General features: G+C 40.9%; 1 protein-coding gene across 6 annotated transcripts in view; it reads left to right on the top strand.

The window, feature by feature from the left end:
* The window catches only part of CPEB2 (cytoplasmic polyadenylation element binding protein 2), a 105,614-nt gene that overhangs the window by 57,150 nt on the left and 30,173 nt on the right, over positions 1 to 18,291 (top strand). For all 6 annotated transcript variants that reach the window (XM_075066583.1, XM_075066580.1, XM_075066581.1 and 3 more), the window contains one exon: positions 1,270 to 1,359. In XM_075066583.1, the coding sequence (XP_074922684.1) occupies positions 1,270 to 1,359 (90 nt within the window). The remainder of the gene's footprint in view (positions 1 to 1,269; positions 1,360 to 18,291) is intronic.

The raw sequence follows: 18,291 nt of genomic DNA, 5'->3' as shown, positions 1-18,291 counted from the left end.
ACATGTTCTGATATCTTGAATATAAAATGAAATTGTGTTTTGTCATATTTGGAACAGCTTCACTAATGTACCTTAGTCCTGATCTGTGGAACTCCTACTATTCTAATACTGGGACTCTCCTGAGCAGATAGTCAATAAGAGCTAAATTGTGCATTAGTTTTGTAATGTATACAAATGTCTATTGACTAGATTAAAATTAAATCATAGATTGGTTCATGAACAAAATGAGTTTTGAAGGTGTCTCAGACAATAATTTGCTGGGGGAGATTTCTTCTGCATTGTCCCCTACAATACTTTTGGACCATCCACCAGTACTGGTACAAAATTATTCAGAAACTTTGATTTAATCTGTTAATCTCAATCTCTCTCTCTCTCTCTCTCTCTCTCTCACACATAATTAACTAAAGCAAGATTCAAAACTTCTGTTGGGCTTATTCATTTATTAAGCTTTGTGTACAATCCTAAGTAAGGCCATGCTGAAAGATCCTATTCCTCATCTGCCTGTTGATATGATGACAAGAAGATTCAGAAACTGCAGGCCAAACAATCCCATTATGTGCCTATTGAAGACTGTCACCTTTATTTTTTTACTGACTTTATGTAAGTCCTTTAGGGGCAATGACAGATGGGAAGGCGTTACTGGTGTGGGAAGCCATACCAAAGTTGGGCAGTGTTGTTGCATGGCCTGCAACACCTAGCTCCTTGTCAACATGTTGATGGGAGGGAAAGACAGATCTATCCATTGTTATGGAGGGACCATTTCGAAGTATGAAAAGGCAGTTTAATCTCCATGCCTCTTCTGCACTTAGCCTCTGCTGAGTCTGCTAATAAAAGTGCCAGTAGTTGTGGTGGTTTTTATGATGTGGACACATGCCCACTAAGATCTAGACTATAGGCCATTGAACACTAAACACCTTGGACCATGACCTTGAGTCATTCTGATCCCCTTTATCCATCCATATTGCTCTAAAATATTCCTTTTATTAAATGACGCAAAGAAATTTGATTAAACTAAAATTAGGTTTTAAAAGTGATTTGGGGCATGCTGTGTAAATAATTTTTCCAGTTTTAGGGACTTATCTTTATATTTTTATGTCGTGTGTATTTTATATATTATGTTTTGCAAGAGACTGTGTATTTATATGGAAGAAAGAAACAAAGTATCAGCTCTTCATTTGCTTGACAGTGTTTTTCACAGCTCACTTGAATTGTCATCTGTTTTAATTGCAACTACTATACCTGGTTTGTTTGTTTGTTTGTTTTTTTTAGATGAAATTACTGCTAGCTTCAGACGATTTGGGCCTCTGGTAGTAGACTGGCCTCACAAAGCAGAAAGCAAGTCCTACTTTCCACCTAAAGGTAATACAGTGAGAAATTTTTTTTTTCTGATTTATGTAAATCTTCTTAATCTTGGACACCTATTTAACCTCTTCATGCCTCTTTCTCTTCTGAAGGGTTTATTTTGCAGTCTTTTAGGCGATGTCTACACTGCTCTACAGGTTGGATTATAGGGGTGTAAATAGCAGTGCACATCCAAGTGCTATGCTGTAACTTCCTTTGGTGGACACTGCAGGCACAAACTGTAAGGTTCTGTGCATTAACATAGTCCTGTTTTGAAGAGGACTATGTTAACATGAAGTAGGAATCTTTTAGTTTGTGCCTGAAGCATCCACGTGGAGGACTTACAGAGTAGCACTTTCATACAAACAGCTATTTGTACACCCCCAGTCTGAACTGCAGGGCAGTGTAGACAAGCCCTTAGCGTTAACAGTTAATGCTGCTGTAAAAGTGGGGTGCAGACACAGCTCCTTTTCATACCAAAACTAGAAACTGAGGGTGTTGCCTCACTGCTAGTTCCTGTTCTTTATCAGTTCAGTGCAGGACTTATGAAGTAACTCTCATATCTGGCTCTCCCCAATAGCAGCTCAGTGCGCTGCAACTGTGTTGCAGGGGATGGCCTCTAGGGTTTATCTTTGCATGTAACAAATTTGTCAGCTATCTCTGGTCTACGCTTACCTTTTTTAAGTTGACATACGTACAGCACATAGGGGTGTGAAAAATTCATACTATAGAGCAATGTAGCTATCCTAGTTTAACCCACAGTATAGACATGGGTAGGTCAAAAGAAGAATGCTTCTGTCAAGCAAGCTACCACTGTTCAGGGAGGTGGATTAACTAGTGACAAGAAAAACTGCTTCCATCACTGAAGAAGTGCTCCACAGCAGTGCTACAGCAACATAGCTATAGCGCCTGTAGTGTAGACATAGCCTTACTGTGTGTTCTTATAGTTTCTCAACTTGAAATTTTCAAGTGAGTATATGTTTAATATTAATGCCTGTGTTCATTTTGTATTTTATTGGCAAACTAGAGTCAAACCTTTTAAAATTAAGAAAAAGAAATCTTTGCGGCAAACCAGACAATTCACAATCAAGACTGCTTTAGTGCAAGTCCAAGCGTTATAACTCCAAAGGGCCTTAAGTTTTTTTTTTGTTTTTCTTTTTTTTTTAACTCTCACTTCTAAATCTATTCAGATTTTAGAACATAGATTTTAAGCATATTTATAGGCTGATAAGAGGTATTTCAAAGTGCATGCTTTTAATATTTGTATGTGGTCCCACTGAATAAGCTGAACACAAATGGGCTTTTTTCAGCTTCGTTACAAGCATCCTACTCAAGCAATGCCTCCTCTCTTGTTTTTAGAGCTAATGCAATGATATTTTTATTCATTATCTCTACCAAATATCCAAATTGTGGTTTGGATGATATTCAGTTATCTGGCCAAGATTATAGGTGTAATGATACATATCTGAGGGTTGATTTATTATACAATATATAGAGCCTAAATTTTGTAGCATAGCTCTTTTGAGTTCATCAGCACCCCCACAATGAATTATACAGCTAACTGGACATTTTGCTTTAGCTTGAAATGGTGGGTGGGGAATCCAGAAAATAAGGTTTTGTCTGTCTGTAGATGCACATAATATAAAAATCTGATTCAACTAGGAAAACAATGCAAAGATTCCAGCTTGCTCAGAATTTAGTTACCCATCTCCTTCATGGGAGAGGCAGTGGTGAACACATCACTCTTGTACTCTGATCCCTACACTGACTCCTAGCCCGCCTCTGCTGGCAGAAAGAAATAAAGGAAGGAATGTATCCCAGGAAGAACCACCTCCACGAAGGAAGAGAGAAGAGCAGAAGCCTCCTGAAATCCACTAGGACTCTAAACTTTACTTGGGAAGCACTCAAATACTGTGGGGATTTTTTTTTCATATAATATACAAGGTAAACAGATCTTGGCCTTCATTTTTTTTCTATCTTGAATACAAAGCACTATCATATCAGATACCAGCTACATTGAAAACTGTATCTCCATTTACAACCCACCAAGATAGCTGTGGCTCTTTGGGCAATGGCCATGAGAAAGCATATAACATAAAGCATTCTTAACTGAAGGGAATTAACTCTAGAATGAGCGTCTAGAGGAGGTTGGCCTAACTCCGAATCTAAACACCTTTTATGTCATATATGTCTTCAGTGAAGTTTTTTCACCATAACTGAAATATTTGCCCCCCCCCCCCCCCGCACACACACACGCACACTCTCTCTCTCCTCTCACCCCAAGGAGGGCTTCCTATAATCAGAGAAGGTAGAAGAGGAGAAAATTGCATGAAGTCCATTAGGGCCTCAATATATTTACCTAATTAACTTGGGAATCACTTGGATATGTTCACACTAGGTACTCAAACTCTAGTTAGGTAAATGGTACCTATTATATTATTCATTTGATATTTAATAACACTTGTCTGAATGTTTTTCCACCTATTAAGGTTTCTGTGTAACTTTCCGTTTGCTGCAGTACTCAATATTGTGTTGCCACAGAATTCAGGGAACCTCACGCAAAATTTAGAATGATGTGCCTTCTGGGTTCTGGAAGCTATTTGCAACATGTTAATACCCCAGCACACTTAAAATGTAGTCTTGTCTTGTCGGTGTACACAGGACCAAACCACGTTACCAATATTCTACAGCCTTGTAAGGTTCAGTGCTGCACACAGTTTGGTAAAATAGTTCAGTCCTTTTTAGAACTATGTTTGGGCACTATTGTTATAACTGGTTCTTTCAGCATGGCAGATTTTATAGAATAGATAGGCCCTTTGGCTACTGAGTGGTGTAATTTCAGTAGAGATATGTCTTAAGTATGATATGGGTGAATAAATACACCTATCTATCTTCTTATCCCCGTGTACTTGCTAAGTTATCTAAACCATTAAATATAAGCTAAATACTATACAGAAGAATGACAGAGTTACAAACACTTCAGGAATGGAGGTTGTTCGTAACTCTGAACTGTTCATAACTCTGCTAGCAAAGGATGTGAAGGGTAACAAGAAGGGGTTTTCTACCGGTATGTTAGCAACAAGAAGGTGGTCAGGGAAAGTGTGTGGGACCCTTACTGAATGGGGGAGGCATCCTAGTGAAGAGATGATGTGGAAGAAGCTGAAGTACTCAATGCTTTTTTTGCCTTGGTCTTCACAGACAAAGTCAGCTCCCAGACTGCTGCATTGGGCAGCACAGTGTGAGGAGGAGGTGAGCAGCTCTCAGTGGTGAACGAACAGGTTAAGGGCTATTTAGAAAAGCTGGACATGCATAAATCCATGGGGCCAGATGCAGTGCATCCGAGGGTGCCGAGAGAGTTGGTTGATGTGATTGCAGAGCCATTGGCCATTATCTCTGAAAACTTATGGCGATTGGGGGAGGTCCTTGACAATTGGAAAAAGGCAGATATAGTGCACATCTTTAAAAAAGGGGAGGAGGAGAATCCAGGGAACTACAGACCAGTTAGTCCCACCTCAGTTTCTGGAAAAAACATGGAGCAGGTCCTCAAGGAATCCATTTTGAAGCACTTGAAGGAGAGGAAGGTGATTGGGAACAATCAGCATGGATTCACTAAGGGCTAGTCATGCCTGACCAACCTGATTGCCTTCTGTGATGAGGTAACTGGCTCTGTGAATATGAGGAAAGCAGTGGATGTCATATACCTTGACTTTAGCAAAGCTTTTCATGTGGTTTCCCACAGTATTCTTGTCAGCAAGTTAAGAAGTGTGGATTGGATGAATGGACTTATGGTGGCTAGAAGCTGGCTAGATCGCCAGGCTCACAGGTACTGATTAAAGGCCCGATGTCTAGTTGGCATCAAGCGGAGTCCACAGGGTTGATCCTGGGCTGGTTTTGTCAAACTTTCATTGGTGATCTGATGATGTGTGGATTGCACCCTCAACAAGTTTGGCGGGACACTAAGCTGTGGGAGAGGTAGATATGCTGAAGGAGGGGATAGGGTCCAGAATGACCTAGACAATTGGAGGATTGGGCCAAAAGAACTGAGGAGGTTCAACAACGATAAGTGCAGAGTCCTGCACTTAGAAGGAGAATCCATGCACTGGCTGTGGCTGGGAACTAACTGGCTAAGTGGCGTTCAGCAGAACGGACCTGGGGATTACAGTGGACGAGAAGCGAATATGAGTCAACAGTGTGCCCTTGTTGCCAAGAGGCTAATGGCATATTGGCCTGCATTCGTAGGAGCATTCCAACAGATGGAGGAAAGTGATTATTCCCTCTATTCAGCACTTGTGAAGCCACATCTGGAGTATTGTGGCCGGTTTTGGGTCCCCACTAAGAAAGGTTGTGGACAAATTGGAGAGAGTCCAGCGGAGGGCAAAAATTATTAGGGAACGGGGGCAGCATGACTTTGAGGAGAGGCAAGGGAACTGGGTTTATTATTTCGTCTGCAGAAGAGAGAGTGGGGGTGGATTTGATAGCAGCCTTCAACTCCTGAAGGGGACTCCAAAGACGATGGAGTGGGCTGTTCTCAGTGGTGCAGATGACAGAACAAGGAGCAAAGTCTCAAGTTGCAGTGGAGAGGTTTAGGTTGCATATTAGAAACACTATTTCACTGGGAGGGGTGTAAGCACTGATGGAATTACTGTGGAGGTGATGGAATCTCCATCCTTAGAGGTTTTTAAGGCCTGCTTGACAAAGCCTGACTGGGATGATTTAGTTGGGGTGGTCCTGCTTTGAGCAGAAGAGTTGGACTAGATGACCTTCTGAGGTCTCTTCCGAACCTAATCTTGTATGATTCTATGAACAAAATGTTATGATTGTTCTTTCAAAGGTTTACAACTGAACATTGATTTAATACTGCTTTGAAACTTTACCATGCAAAAGAAAAATGCTGCTTTTAACCATCTTAATTTAAATGAAACAGGCACAAAACAGTTTTTCCTTACCTTACCAAACCTTTTTTTTTAACTTTCTCTTTTTTTTTTTTTTTTAGTAGTTTAACACAGTACTGTACTTGGTTTTTTGTTTGTTTTGTTTTTTTGGATCTCTGCTGCTGCCTAATTGAATACTTCCAGTTCCAAATGAGGTGTGTGGTTGACAAATAAGATCGTAATTCTAGTGTTCATAACTCTGAAGTTCTACTGTAACTGCTTTCAGTCTGATCCAGTGGTGGTTTTAACTCGGGAAAATGCAGTTGCACTCTCAGAAATCAGGATGGAGGGTTGGTTGGGCAAGTTTGAGGGAGTGGCTTTGTGATCTAGTGAATGGGATTGCGTTACCACTCTTCATCATGACAGAAGGGCAGCCAAGCCAAACTTGAGTGGCACTGCAGGCCCATGTGCCAGGCCACAATGCCACTCACTCAAATTTGGCCCAGCCACCCATCCATGTTGATGGAGCAGCAGCTGGGCCAAACCTGAGTGCTATTGTGACCCCATGCACCAAGTCACAATGCCCAGAACGGAGTGCTGGGCCCAGCCCCACAGGACAGGAGAAGTTGCTGCAGTGCAAGTGTGGGACAGGCTTGCTCTCTAGCCCCAAACCCTAGGGCCTTCCCTCCACACTGAGCCAGGATTAGAGTTGCAGCCAGGATTTGGGAGAAGGATGGGGCAGAGGGTACTGCAGGTGGTTTCTTTGGTTTTATTTGCCTATAAATTATTACTAGGTAAACAATGACTGTTGCTGTTAAAGGCTTTATTTGAGCCCAAACTTTATAAAAAACATAATCCTTCAAAGGGCAATATTATCTATACACCCTTCAGAGTTTAGAGGAATCCTTGGAGCAACTACAGTTAGGTTAACTTTACCTGGAGAAAAAGTGTAGTCATAGCAGTGTACATTTGCTTCCTATGTATGTCAACTATAAATTTCAAATAACCTTTGATAGGATTAATTTAATTATGTATTATTGTTTGTTCACTCTTGTTAGGGAGTGGCAATGTATATATGAAGTTGTTTAAAACTGGGCCAATTAAGTTAGTAGTCTCTGTGGCGGTAAAGTCCAGTTTGTCAGCATTGGAGTCCTGTTTAATTTTCCAAGCAGTGTTTCCTTCTTTCCTTCCAAGTTCTCTGTTTAAAGAGAGCCTTATGGAAGGCCAAGTTCTATAGCAAAGATTTCCTTTCTTGAAGAGAGTATACAAAAGCCCTTATTCTTCAGAGTGCTGAGTGCCTCCTGAGAGATGCTGAGCACCCTTTACTCCCAGTTACATCAGTAAGAGTTGATGTCATTCAGCATTTAATAGTAGGCATTCAGCACCTCAGATGATTAGGCCCAAATCTCAGCACGTCTTGGAGTAGCTAGGCTTCTTTGAAGTAGAGAGATCTCGCCTATTAAAATAAGGGTTCAGAGTCCATAAGTGATCTATTAACTGTTGTATAGTGGGAATTTGTCTTCCTGCTATCCTATATTTATTCACCAAGAGCTCCTATTGTGCTTTAGTTGGCAGATACCCTTATTTATGAAACAATACCTATGTTCAAGTCACACAGGCTGACGTGAAGATTCTGGTTCCATTGTCATTCAAATGAAGTTCAAAAATACCTTGCACTGAGGATATGCCAATCCATATGAGGCATCTCAATATAGGCAGGGTTGTGTGTCACTTTGTGTTCTATGTTTACAGTTTGATGCCAGCCAGAACAAACTCAAGTCTTTTGTATAGGAGAAAATCTCAAGCCCACTCTAAGCTATCATCACTATTCATCTCAGTGTGTATGGCAACCTACTTACTCAAAAATCCTAGCTGCTGAAAAGGAATCCATTAAACAGAGGAATATAAAATGTTCTTTGTTTCTGGTTGGAGGGAACAAAGCCCCAAATCCATCTAGACTTTTTCATTTGTAATTCTTATCTAATACCTATATTATTATATCAGCTTGCATTTCTTGAACAAAAACTGGAATGTTGTTTTAGGGGGGTAGGTCAAAAGCTGTAGAAGTATTCATACCCAACCTAAAGTCAGGACAAAAAGATTAAATTTGTATGGAAAGAACTACAGGGAGTATTTAAATGAACCAGCACTTCAAATCTTCTTTATCTCCCAAGTATCCAGTTATTCCCAACTTAAATTTTTGGTAAGCTAAATTCACCTCTGGTTTATGTTGCTTTCTGCTCTCTTAACGTAAGAACATAAGAATGGCCATATGGGGTCAGACCAAAAGGCCATCTAGCCCAGTATTCTGTCTTCTGAAAGTGGCCAATGCCAGGTGCTCCAGAGGAAATGAACAGAACAGGTAATCATCAAGTGATCCATCCCCTGTTGTCCATTTCCAGCTTCTGGCAAACAGAGGCCAGGGACACCATTCCTGCCCATCCTGACTAATAGCCATTGATGTACCTATCCTCCATGAATTTATCTAGTTCTTTTTTGAACCCAATTATAGTCTTAAAGCAGGGTCCTGGTGACAAATGTGCCAGGACAGGAAATATGCCTCTTCTGGCTTGGAGGAGAAGGTCATAGGAAGCCACCACAGACCCAAAAATAGGCTGTTCTGTTTGTCGTGTTTTGACCAGGGAATTCACTGATTCAGCACTCTGCCTCAGTCTTCGTAGGTGGGAATCCAGTGAATTCTGATGGAAATTAAAATTATCTTCTCTGAGCACAAACCCTGAGAAGAGGACAATGGGGGAGGCCTTGTCTCTCTCTTTGGTAAACTCCCATTCCTCTGAGATGTGCAAGAGGAATATTTATCTCAGGAAATTGCAGTTTGTACCTCCATCTGCCCTGGCTTGGATCTAGTCCATAATGCCCATCTTTTGTCCTTAGTTGGATGTCTAACTGCATTTCTAGTCTCTGCATATAGGGCTTGTGTTAAAGTTGCATGAAATTTTTAAATCTTGTGTGGTTTTCACAGATCATATATCTAGGACCCATGCAGTTCATCTGTGATCCATACTTTTCAAAAATAGTTTGCTTCTCTTTTCTTTACACCTCTTGAAGATTTGTTCTTATGTAGAATATTGTTATTAGTGTCCACCTTTTCCAGTCTGACTTGGCATCTCTCTAGCTTTAGGTTTCTAGCAATGTGATTCTAAAACTAATTCTGATACTTAGAAGAGATTTACCTGCTATCTGAGGGTATGGCTACACTTGAAATTTCAAAGTGCTGCTGCGGCAGCGCTTTGAAGTGCGAGTGTGGTCGGAGCACCAGCGCTGGGAGAGAGCTCTCCCAGCGCTGCACGTAAACCACATTCTCTACGAGTGTAGCGTGCAGCGCTGGGAGCCGTGCTCCCAGTGCTGCCGCCCTGATTACACTGAGGCTTTACAGCGCTGTATCTTGCAGCGCTCAGGGGGGTGTTTTTTCACACCCCTGAGCGTGAAAGTTGCAGCGCTGTAAAGTGCCAGTGTAGCATCCCTTACTATATCAAATTCTTCCACACTTCTTCCCTTTTCAGAAGTTCACTTTAAAAAGTACTGTTTCAGTATGAAGAAGCGTGTTCCGTTTAACATTAATGGCATTGCATGAGTGAAATCCTTTGCCTTATATAGAATGTGCATTCCCAGGTTCTGATAGGATCTACATTGAAAGAAATTGTTTGAGAAAATGTGGATTTATATCTATGTGAACATGTGCAAAGCATGCACGCTTTGGCTCATAAAATCCTGAGTTATTCATAGGCCACGTCTAGACTACGTGCCGTATCGGCACGTTACAATCGATTGCTGGGGATCGATATATCGATCTCATCTAGATGGATATATCGATCCCTGAGCGCCTTAGATCGATTCGGAACTCCACTGACGAACGGATTTCCGATTCGACATGGCGAGCCACGACATTGATCCCGCGCGGTGAAGACGGGTGATAAATCGATTTTAGATATTCGATTTCAGCTACGCTATTCTCGTAGCTGAAATGCGTATCTAAAATCGATTTGTATCTCGTCGTGTAGACCTGGCCAGATTCATAGACTCTAAGTGGAAGGGACTTGAGTGGTCATCGATCCAGTCCCTGCCCTCATGGCAGGACAACATACTGCTAGACATCCCTGATGAGATATCTACCTACTCTGAAATTATCTCCAGAGATGGAGACCACAACTCCTAGCAATTATCCAGGTGTAACACCCTGACGGTTAGAAACTTTTTCCCTAACGTCAACCTAAAGTCCCTTACGGCAGTTAAGCCCATGCGCTGTTCTATCATTAGAGGCTAAGGAACAAGTTCTCCCTCTTCCTGATGACACCCTTTAGATACCTGAAACTGCTATCATATCCCTCTCAGTCTTCTCTTTCCAAACACAATAAACCCAATTCTTTCAGCCTTCCTTCATAGGTCATGTTCTCAAGACCTTTAATCATTCTTGTGCTCTTCTCTGGACCCTCCAATTTCTCACATCTTTCTTGAAATGCGCTGTCCAGAACGGGCACAATACTCCAGTGAGGCCTAACCAGCGCAGAGTAGAGCGGAAGAATGACTCTCGGCTCTTTTGAACCAAACCTGTTAATGCATCCAGAATCACGTTTGCTCTTTTTTGCAACAGTATCACACGTTGGATCATATTTAGCTTGTGGTCCACTCTAACCCTAGATATCTTCGGCCATACTCCTTCCTAGACACTCTTCTGCATTGTGTGTGAAACTGATGTTCTCCTAAGTGGAGCACTTTGCATTTGTCTTATTGAACTTCATCCGCTTTACCTCAGACCATTTCCAATTTGCCAGATCATATGAATTTTGATCTGTCCTCCAAAGCAGTGCAATCCTCCCAGTTTGGTATCGTCCGCAAACTTAATAAGACGACTTTCGATTCAACATCAAGTCGTTGATGAAGATTAAACGAGCAGTCCCACAAACAGACCCCTGCGACCCCTTGTTATACTTCCAGCAGGATGGGAGCCATTAATAACCTCTCTGAGTACGGTTATCCGCCAGTTATGCACCACCTTATAGTGTAGCCCCATCTAAATTGTATTTCCTAGTTTATCGATAAGAATATCATGCGAGACCGTATCAATGCTTACTAAGTCTAGGTATCCAACCATGCTGCTTCCCTTTCCAAGGCTCGTTCCTATCAAAGAAAGCTATCAGATTGGTTTGACACGAATTGTTCTTTACAAATCCATGCTGGCTATTCCTATCACCTTACCCCTCAAGTGCTTTGCAGATGATTTCTTTAATTACTGCTCCGATTATCTCCCTGGCACAGAAGTATACTAATGGTCTGTAGTTTCCTGGGTGTTTTTATTCCCTTTTATAGATGCACTATATTTGCCCTTTGTAGTCTTCTGGAATCTCTCCATCTCCCATCACTTTCTAAAGATAACAGCTAGAGGCTCAGATACCTCCTCTAACTCCTTGAATATTCAGGATGCATTTCATCAGCCCTGTGACTTGCAGGCATCTAATTCTTAAGATTTAACTTGCCTTTGTTATTTATCTTCTAAACTACCCTTCCAGAGCATTCACATGATTAGACATTCCTTCAGACTCTCAGTGAAGACCAAAACAAAGAAGTCATAAGCATCTCTGCATTTCAAAGTTCCTGTTACTGTTTCCTCTCTCCCTCTGAGACATGGCCTACCTGTGACTTGTCTCCTCTCTTGTAATTACTGATAAAAATCTGTCTGTTTCCTTTATCCATTAGCAGTTCTGAGTCATTTGGCCATTGCCTTCTAATCTGCCCCTGCATTCCTGTGCTTTTGTCCTTATATCATCACTTGTAATCTGACCTAGTTTTCCATGTTTGTTATATGACTCCTTTTATTTGTTAGTCATGCAAGATCTATGGTTAAGCCAAAGTGGTCATTTGCCACATTTTCTATCTCTTCCTACCATCGAACTAGCTGCTTGGGCTTACAAAGTGTCTTGAAAACTGCACACTCTCCTGCAGTCTGTTTTTTCCCCTCAGTCTTGATTCCCATGGGACCTTACCTATCAGCTCTCTGAGCTTACCAAAATCCGCCTTCCTGAAATCCATGGTCTCTATTTTGCTGTACTCCCTTCTACCCTTCCTTAGAATTGTGTACTCTATGATTTCATGATCACTTTTACCCAAGCTCCCTTCCACTTTCAAATTCTCAACGAGTTCCTCCCTATTTGTTAAAATCAAGTCTAGAACAGCTTCCCCCCAGTAGCTTTTTCAACCTTCTGAAACAAAAAGTTGTCTGTAATGCAGTCCAGGAACTTATTGGATAGTCTGTGCCTCGCGGTGTTATTTTCCCAACATATATCTGGATAGTTGAAGTCCCCCATCACCACCAAATCTTGGGCTTTGGATGATTTTGTTAGTTGTTTAAAAAAAGCCTCTTCCACCTGGTTAGGTGGCCTGTAGTAGACTCCTAGCACAACATCAACCTTGTTTTTTACCCCTTTTATCCTAACCCAGAGACTCTCAACACTTCCATCTCCTATGTCCATCTCCATCTCATGAATTATTACCACTAATGAGCATGTGATCTAGAAGTTTTATATTCACGTACAACTCCTTAAGAGAACTCTAAAGAGAAACCCCCAAAATCAGGGAAATGAAAAGTTAAGCTGCCTAACAGTATATACCCTCTACTTCACCCACAAGCACACACTTTACCATAATTACAACTATTGACCACATATTAAATCCTTAATTCTGTCTCACCAATCCAACCCCTTGATGTGCCTACCATTTTTGTTGCACTTCTGCATACAACCCATAAACAAACGTATCCAACAACTACACTGAATATCCACAACTAATAGTGTTGGAGGAATGTGTGCAGAAGGGTAAAAGGAGGTCATCATTAGGGTTGTGTTCTATAATCTGTGCCATATGGTAGTTGTGGTAATAGCAAAGTGTGCGTGCTTGTAGATAGAGGAGTAGAGAGTACATGCTGTTTTGTAGCTTACCTCTTCATTTCTTTGTTTTGTAAGTTTGTGTCAGGTTTGGTGCATGTATGTAAATATAGTAACCCTAACTGCGCTGCAACCAAGCTTCTTGTATGTTGATTTCCTAGCTTCTTTTAATGCTTAATTGTGGGTGAAACCTTGACAAGAGTTCTTGACAAGTTCTTAGAATGTATTGGGGACTTCTTTTTTCAGAAAGTGTAGAAAGTAACCAGGGATGCCGCCATTTTAGACTTGATTCTCACTAACAGAGAGGAATTGGTTGTGAATCTGAAGGTGGAAGGCAATATGCTGAAAGTGATCATGAAATGATTGATATAATGGTTCTAAGGAAAGGAAGGAGTGAGAGCAATAGAATAAGGAAAATGGAATTCAAGAAAACATACCTTAACAAACACAGAGAAAACTGATAGGTAGAGTTCCGTAGGAAGAACAGCTAATGGGAAAAGGAGTTCAGGAGAGAGAGTAGTTTCTCAAAGCAACAGTATTTAAGGCCTGGTCTACACTATGCGTTTAAATCGATTTAAACAGCATTAAGTCGATTTAACGCTGTACCCGTCCACACTACAACGGTCTTTATATCGATATAAAGAGCACTTTATATCGATTTCTGTACTCCTCCCAGATGAGAGGAATAGCGCTAAAATCGATATAAACATATCGGATTAGGGTTAGTGTGGACGGAAATCGACGTTATTGGCCTCCGGGCGGTATCCCACAGTGCACCACTGACCGCTCTGGACAGCAATCTGAACTTGGATGCAGCGGGCAGGTAAACAGGAAAAGCCCCGCGAACTTTTGAATTACATTTCCTGTTTGCCCCAGGTAGCTGATCAGCACAGGGGCGATGCAGTCCCAAATCCAAAAGAGCTCCCAGCATGGACCGTACGGAGAACGGACTGATCACTGTAGCGGCACGACAATCTTTCTATCATAACTCCGTACAGAACATTGAAATGCCAAAGCGTTCGATAAAATCTCCAGCTACACAGTGCGTGCGTGAACAAGCGTAACGGAAGCCAGAGACCAATCATGGACGCTCATGTGGGAGGGATGGACGCGAGTACTGAGGACTCCAGCTTATCCACAGTCCCAAGCAATCCTGAAAAGAGTTTGCATTCTTGGCTGAGCTCCCAATGTGCTGTAGGTTCAAAACACAGGTCTGCCTGGCGTTCAGGAATAGCTCCTCAGTTTCTTCCCTCCCCCCCCTGTGAAAAAGACAGGGAAATCATTTCTGAACTCTTTCAGTGTCACCCTATGTGTGACTGAAGCTGCTGTAGAGACGCCGAATGCTGCACAGTGAGAGCAGTATTCGCGCCTCTGCCCTATCTGGTGGCATATGATGCATAGATGTAACTTCCTCATGAACCCATGGTGTCCCAGATGGCTTTTAAACTTATGGGGTTGCTGCGTAAAAAGGAATGATTCACTGTCACTCCAGTGATAGGACAAACGGCTAAACCGTCTTCATCATAGCAACTGGGCCCATGAGCTTCAATCACCCCCTCCCTTTCCTGTGTAAAGAAAAAGATTCTTTACAGCCTGGACTATTCATAGCAGCAGCATGGGGCTCCTCTCGCCCAGCACCGCTTATTTCGCGTGCCCTGACTGTCATAGCCCGGGAGGCTGCCTCCCCCTCATTTTATCTCGCTTAAAAAAACCCCCAAGGTCTTTGTTTTTATTTCTTTTGGCATTTCTTTTATAAAACCTTTTTCATTGGACAAAAAACAATCTCTCTCTTTTAGCCTTGGACCATGGACACACAACGCCGAATTACTGTGCCTAGTGTGGCCGCATGAAATCGAATTTATAATATCAGTTTTATGAAACCGATTTTAGCTAATTCGATATTATCGCGTAGTGTAGACGTGGCCTAAGGCACAACAGAATGCGAAGGACAAATAGGAAGACTAGCACAACAACAATATGGCTGCATTAGGAGCTCATTTAATGTCCTGAAATTCAAAAAATAAATCTAACAGAGTGGAAACATGGACAAATTTCTAAGGATGAGTACAAAAGAATAATGAAAGCATATTGAGACCAAATGAAAAAAGCAAAGGTACAAAATGAGTAATACCTACAGGGACATAAAAGGCAATAAGAGGAGACTCTATAAATACATTAGGAGATAGAGAAATATGAAGGAGAGTATAGGTCCTCTACTTAACAGGGAAGTAGAGCTAATAATGGATTACATCAAGAAGGCTGAAGCATATAATGCCTATTTTGCTTCAGCCTTCACTAACAAGGTTCACTGTGACCAGAACCAGCTATATTAACACAAAGAGGGAAGAACCAGGAGCCAGAATAGGGAAAGAACAGCTTAAAGAGTAGTTGGGTAAGTTAAATGTATTCAATTCAGCAGGACCTGATGAAATTCACCCTAGGGCACTTAAGAAATTAGCTGAAGCAATTGTGAAACCATTAACAATTATCTTTGAGAACTCATGGAAGATGGGTGAGGTCCCAGAGCCCTGGAAAAGTGTAAACATAGTACCTGTCTTTAAAGGGGGGGGACAAAGAGGACCCATGGAATTATAGACCAGTGAGCCTAATTTTGATATCTGGAAAGATAGTGGAACAAATTATTAAACAATGAGTTTATTATCACTTGGAGAATAATAGGGTGATAAGTAATAGCCAATATGGATTTGTCAAGAACCAAATTTTTTTTATGGAGCTATACCTATCTCATAGAACTGAAGGGACCCTGAAAGGTCATTGAGTCCAGCACATTGCCTTCACTAGCAGGACCACATACTGATTTTTGTCCCCGATCCCTAAGTGCCCCCCTTAAGGATTGAGCTCACAACCCTGGGTTTAGTAGGCCAATGCTCAAACCACTGAGCTATCATGCCAGGCCAACCTAATTTCTTCCTTTGACGTGGTTAATGTGCTAGTGTATGGGAAGGGGGGTAGCAAGAGACATGATATATCTTGATTTTTAGTAAGGCCTTTGACACAGTCCCACGTGATAGTGTCATAGGGAAATGCTGTCTCATTGAAATTACTATAAGTTAGGTGTAACTTAACTTGTAAAACTGGCTGAAAACCCAAATGCAGAGTATTTATAAATAGTTTGCTGTCAAATTAGAAGAGCATTTCCAGTAGAGTCCCACAGGGCTCTGTCCTGGGTCCAATATAAATCAATATTTTCATTGACTTGGATACTGGAGTGGAGTTTATGCTTATAAATTGCAGATAACATGAAGCTGAGAGGTGTTGCAAACACTTTAGAGGACAGAATTCAAAATTACCTTGACAAATTGGAGGATTGGTCTGTAATCAACAAGATGAAATTCAGTCAAGACCACTGCAAAGTACTACATTTATGAAGGAATAATCAAATGCAGAACTACAAAATAGGGAATAACTGGCTATGGAGTAGTAGTGCAAAAAAGGATCTGGGGGTTATAGTGGATCACAAATGGAATATGAGCCAACAATATGATACCGTTTGTGAAAAAGGCAAATGTCATTCAAGACATTGTCCTGTTTCACTGGTGAGGCCTCAGTTGGAATACTATGTCCAGTTTTGGGTTCCACTTTATAGGAAAAATGGGGACAAAATTGGATAGTCCAGGAAAGAGCTACAAAAATGATATAAGGCTTAGAATACTTGACCTATGAGGAAAGCTTAAAAAACCTCAGTAAGTTTAGTCTTGAAAAGAGAAGACTGAGGGGGACACCAGAAAATAGTCTTCAAATATATTAAGGGCTGTTGTTAAGAGGAAGGTGATCAGTTGTTCTCCATATACACTGAAGGTAGGAAAAGAAATAATTGGCTTAATCAGTAACAAGGGAGATTTAGATTAGATGTTCGGAAAAACATTCTAACTATAAAAGTTACATTCTGTAATAGGCTTCCAAGGGAGGTTTTAGAATCCCGGTCACTGGAGGTTTTTTAAGAACAGGATAAACAAACACCTGATAAGGATTGTCTAGAGATATACATGATCCTGTCTCAGTGCAGGAAGGCTGGGAAGAACTAGATGACCATTTGAGGTCCCTTCAAGCTCTACATTTCTATGATTCTGTAAGAGGATAGTGCAGACTTGTTGTAGGTAGAAGTGCAGAATATTTTATCTATCAGCAGCAGTGATTGAACTCTCCTCTGTTGTAGGATAAAGTATTACAGAAGAGTAGCACCTACAAAGATTTTAAATGCACCTAAGTCCCCTCAATCAGCCCTGTGCACCCAATTCTCCCCCTAATAATCAGACGTGTGTGTGTGTATGTACTCTTGAAGCACCAAGCGTCCCACTCACCAAATCAATCAGGATTATGTGCACCTGTTCCCGAAGCAAGCAAGGAAGTTTGTCTGAACCTGACCTGTCATACAATCCAATTTCTGTGTGCTCAGGCCATACGATCCAATTTCTGTGTGCTCAGGCCAACAATCAAGTTTGTGTGCACAGTGCATAAATTGTCAATTATTATCTGGTTACCAATAATTATCTTAAATCCTGTCACTTTTATAAAAAGAAAAAAAATTCTGGTTGCACCTGATTTGCATAGGATCCACTTCTCTACGAAGTTTTGTGTAAAAAGAAAAAATGTTTTTAAAGAAGTATCGGTCAACAGTGAAGAGTAGAACTGAGAAGGAAATATTCCAGCCAAAGCCCATTTTCAAAGAAATCCTGTTAAAAATTTAAATAGTGAAAGTAAACTCAAATTGCATTGAAAATTTATGGCATAAAAATGAACTAAAATTTTCACACTGAATTGGTAACATACTTCAGAGAAAAACTGTACTTTAGAGAAAAAGAAGAAATGTTTGTGTTTTCTAAATATATTTTAGAACAAAACCCTAACTGTGGAGTTTTTCTGCAAATGTTTTAAAAAAAGTTGTTAAACTAGAACCATTAAAATGCTTTGCTAGTGGCTCCCCCCACCAGTATTAATTATGCATTTAAATTCCTATTTGAATAGCGTTTGAGAGGCTTGGTAAATCACTTATGCAACAGAGTACTTTGCTCTAATCTCTGGAATTGAGATTAGCCTTTTTGTGCTAAATAAGATTTTCATCATGTCTACTGCTAGCAGTGAAATGTGTTTTTGGGTCTTAAGTAAAATGTTATCTTAAACTTCCCAGTGTGTGATTGATAGTCTCTTTTAGAAGAACA

Source organism: Chelonoidis abingdonii, chromosome 5, assembly GCF_003597395.2.
Source record: "Chelonoidis abingdonii isolate Lonesome George chromosome 5, CheloAbing_2.0, whole genome shotgun sequence".
Lineage (NCBI taxonomy): Eukaryota > Metazoa > Chordata > Testudines > Testudinidae > Chelonoidis > Chelonoidis abingdonii.
The sequence above is the reverse complement of the archived record's forward strand: the minus strand, read 5'-3'. Positions and strand labels throughout refer to the sequence as shown.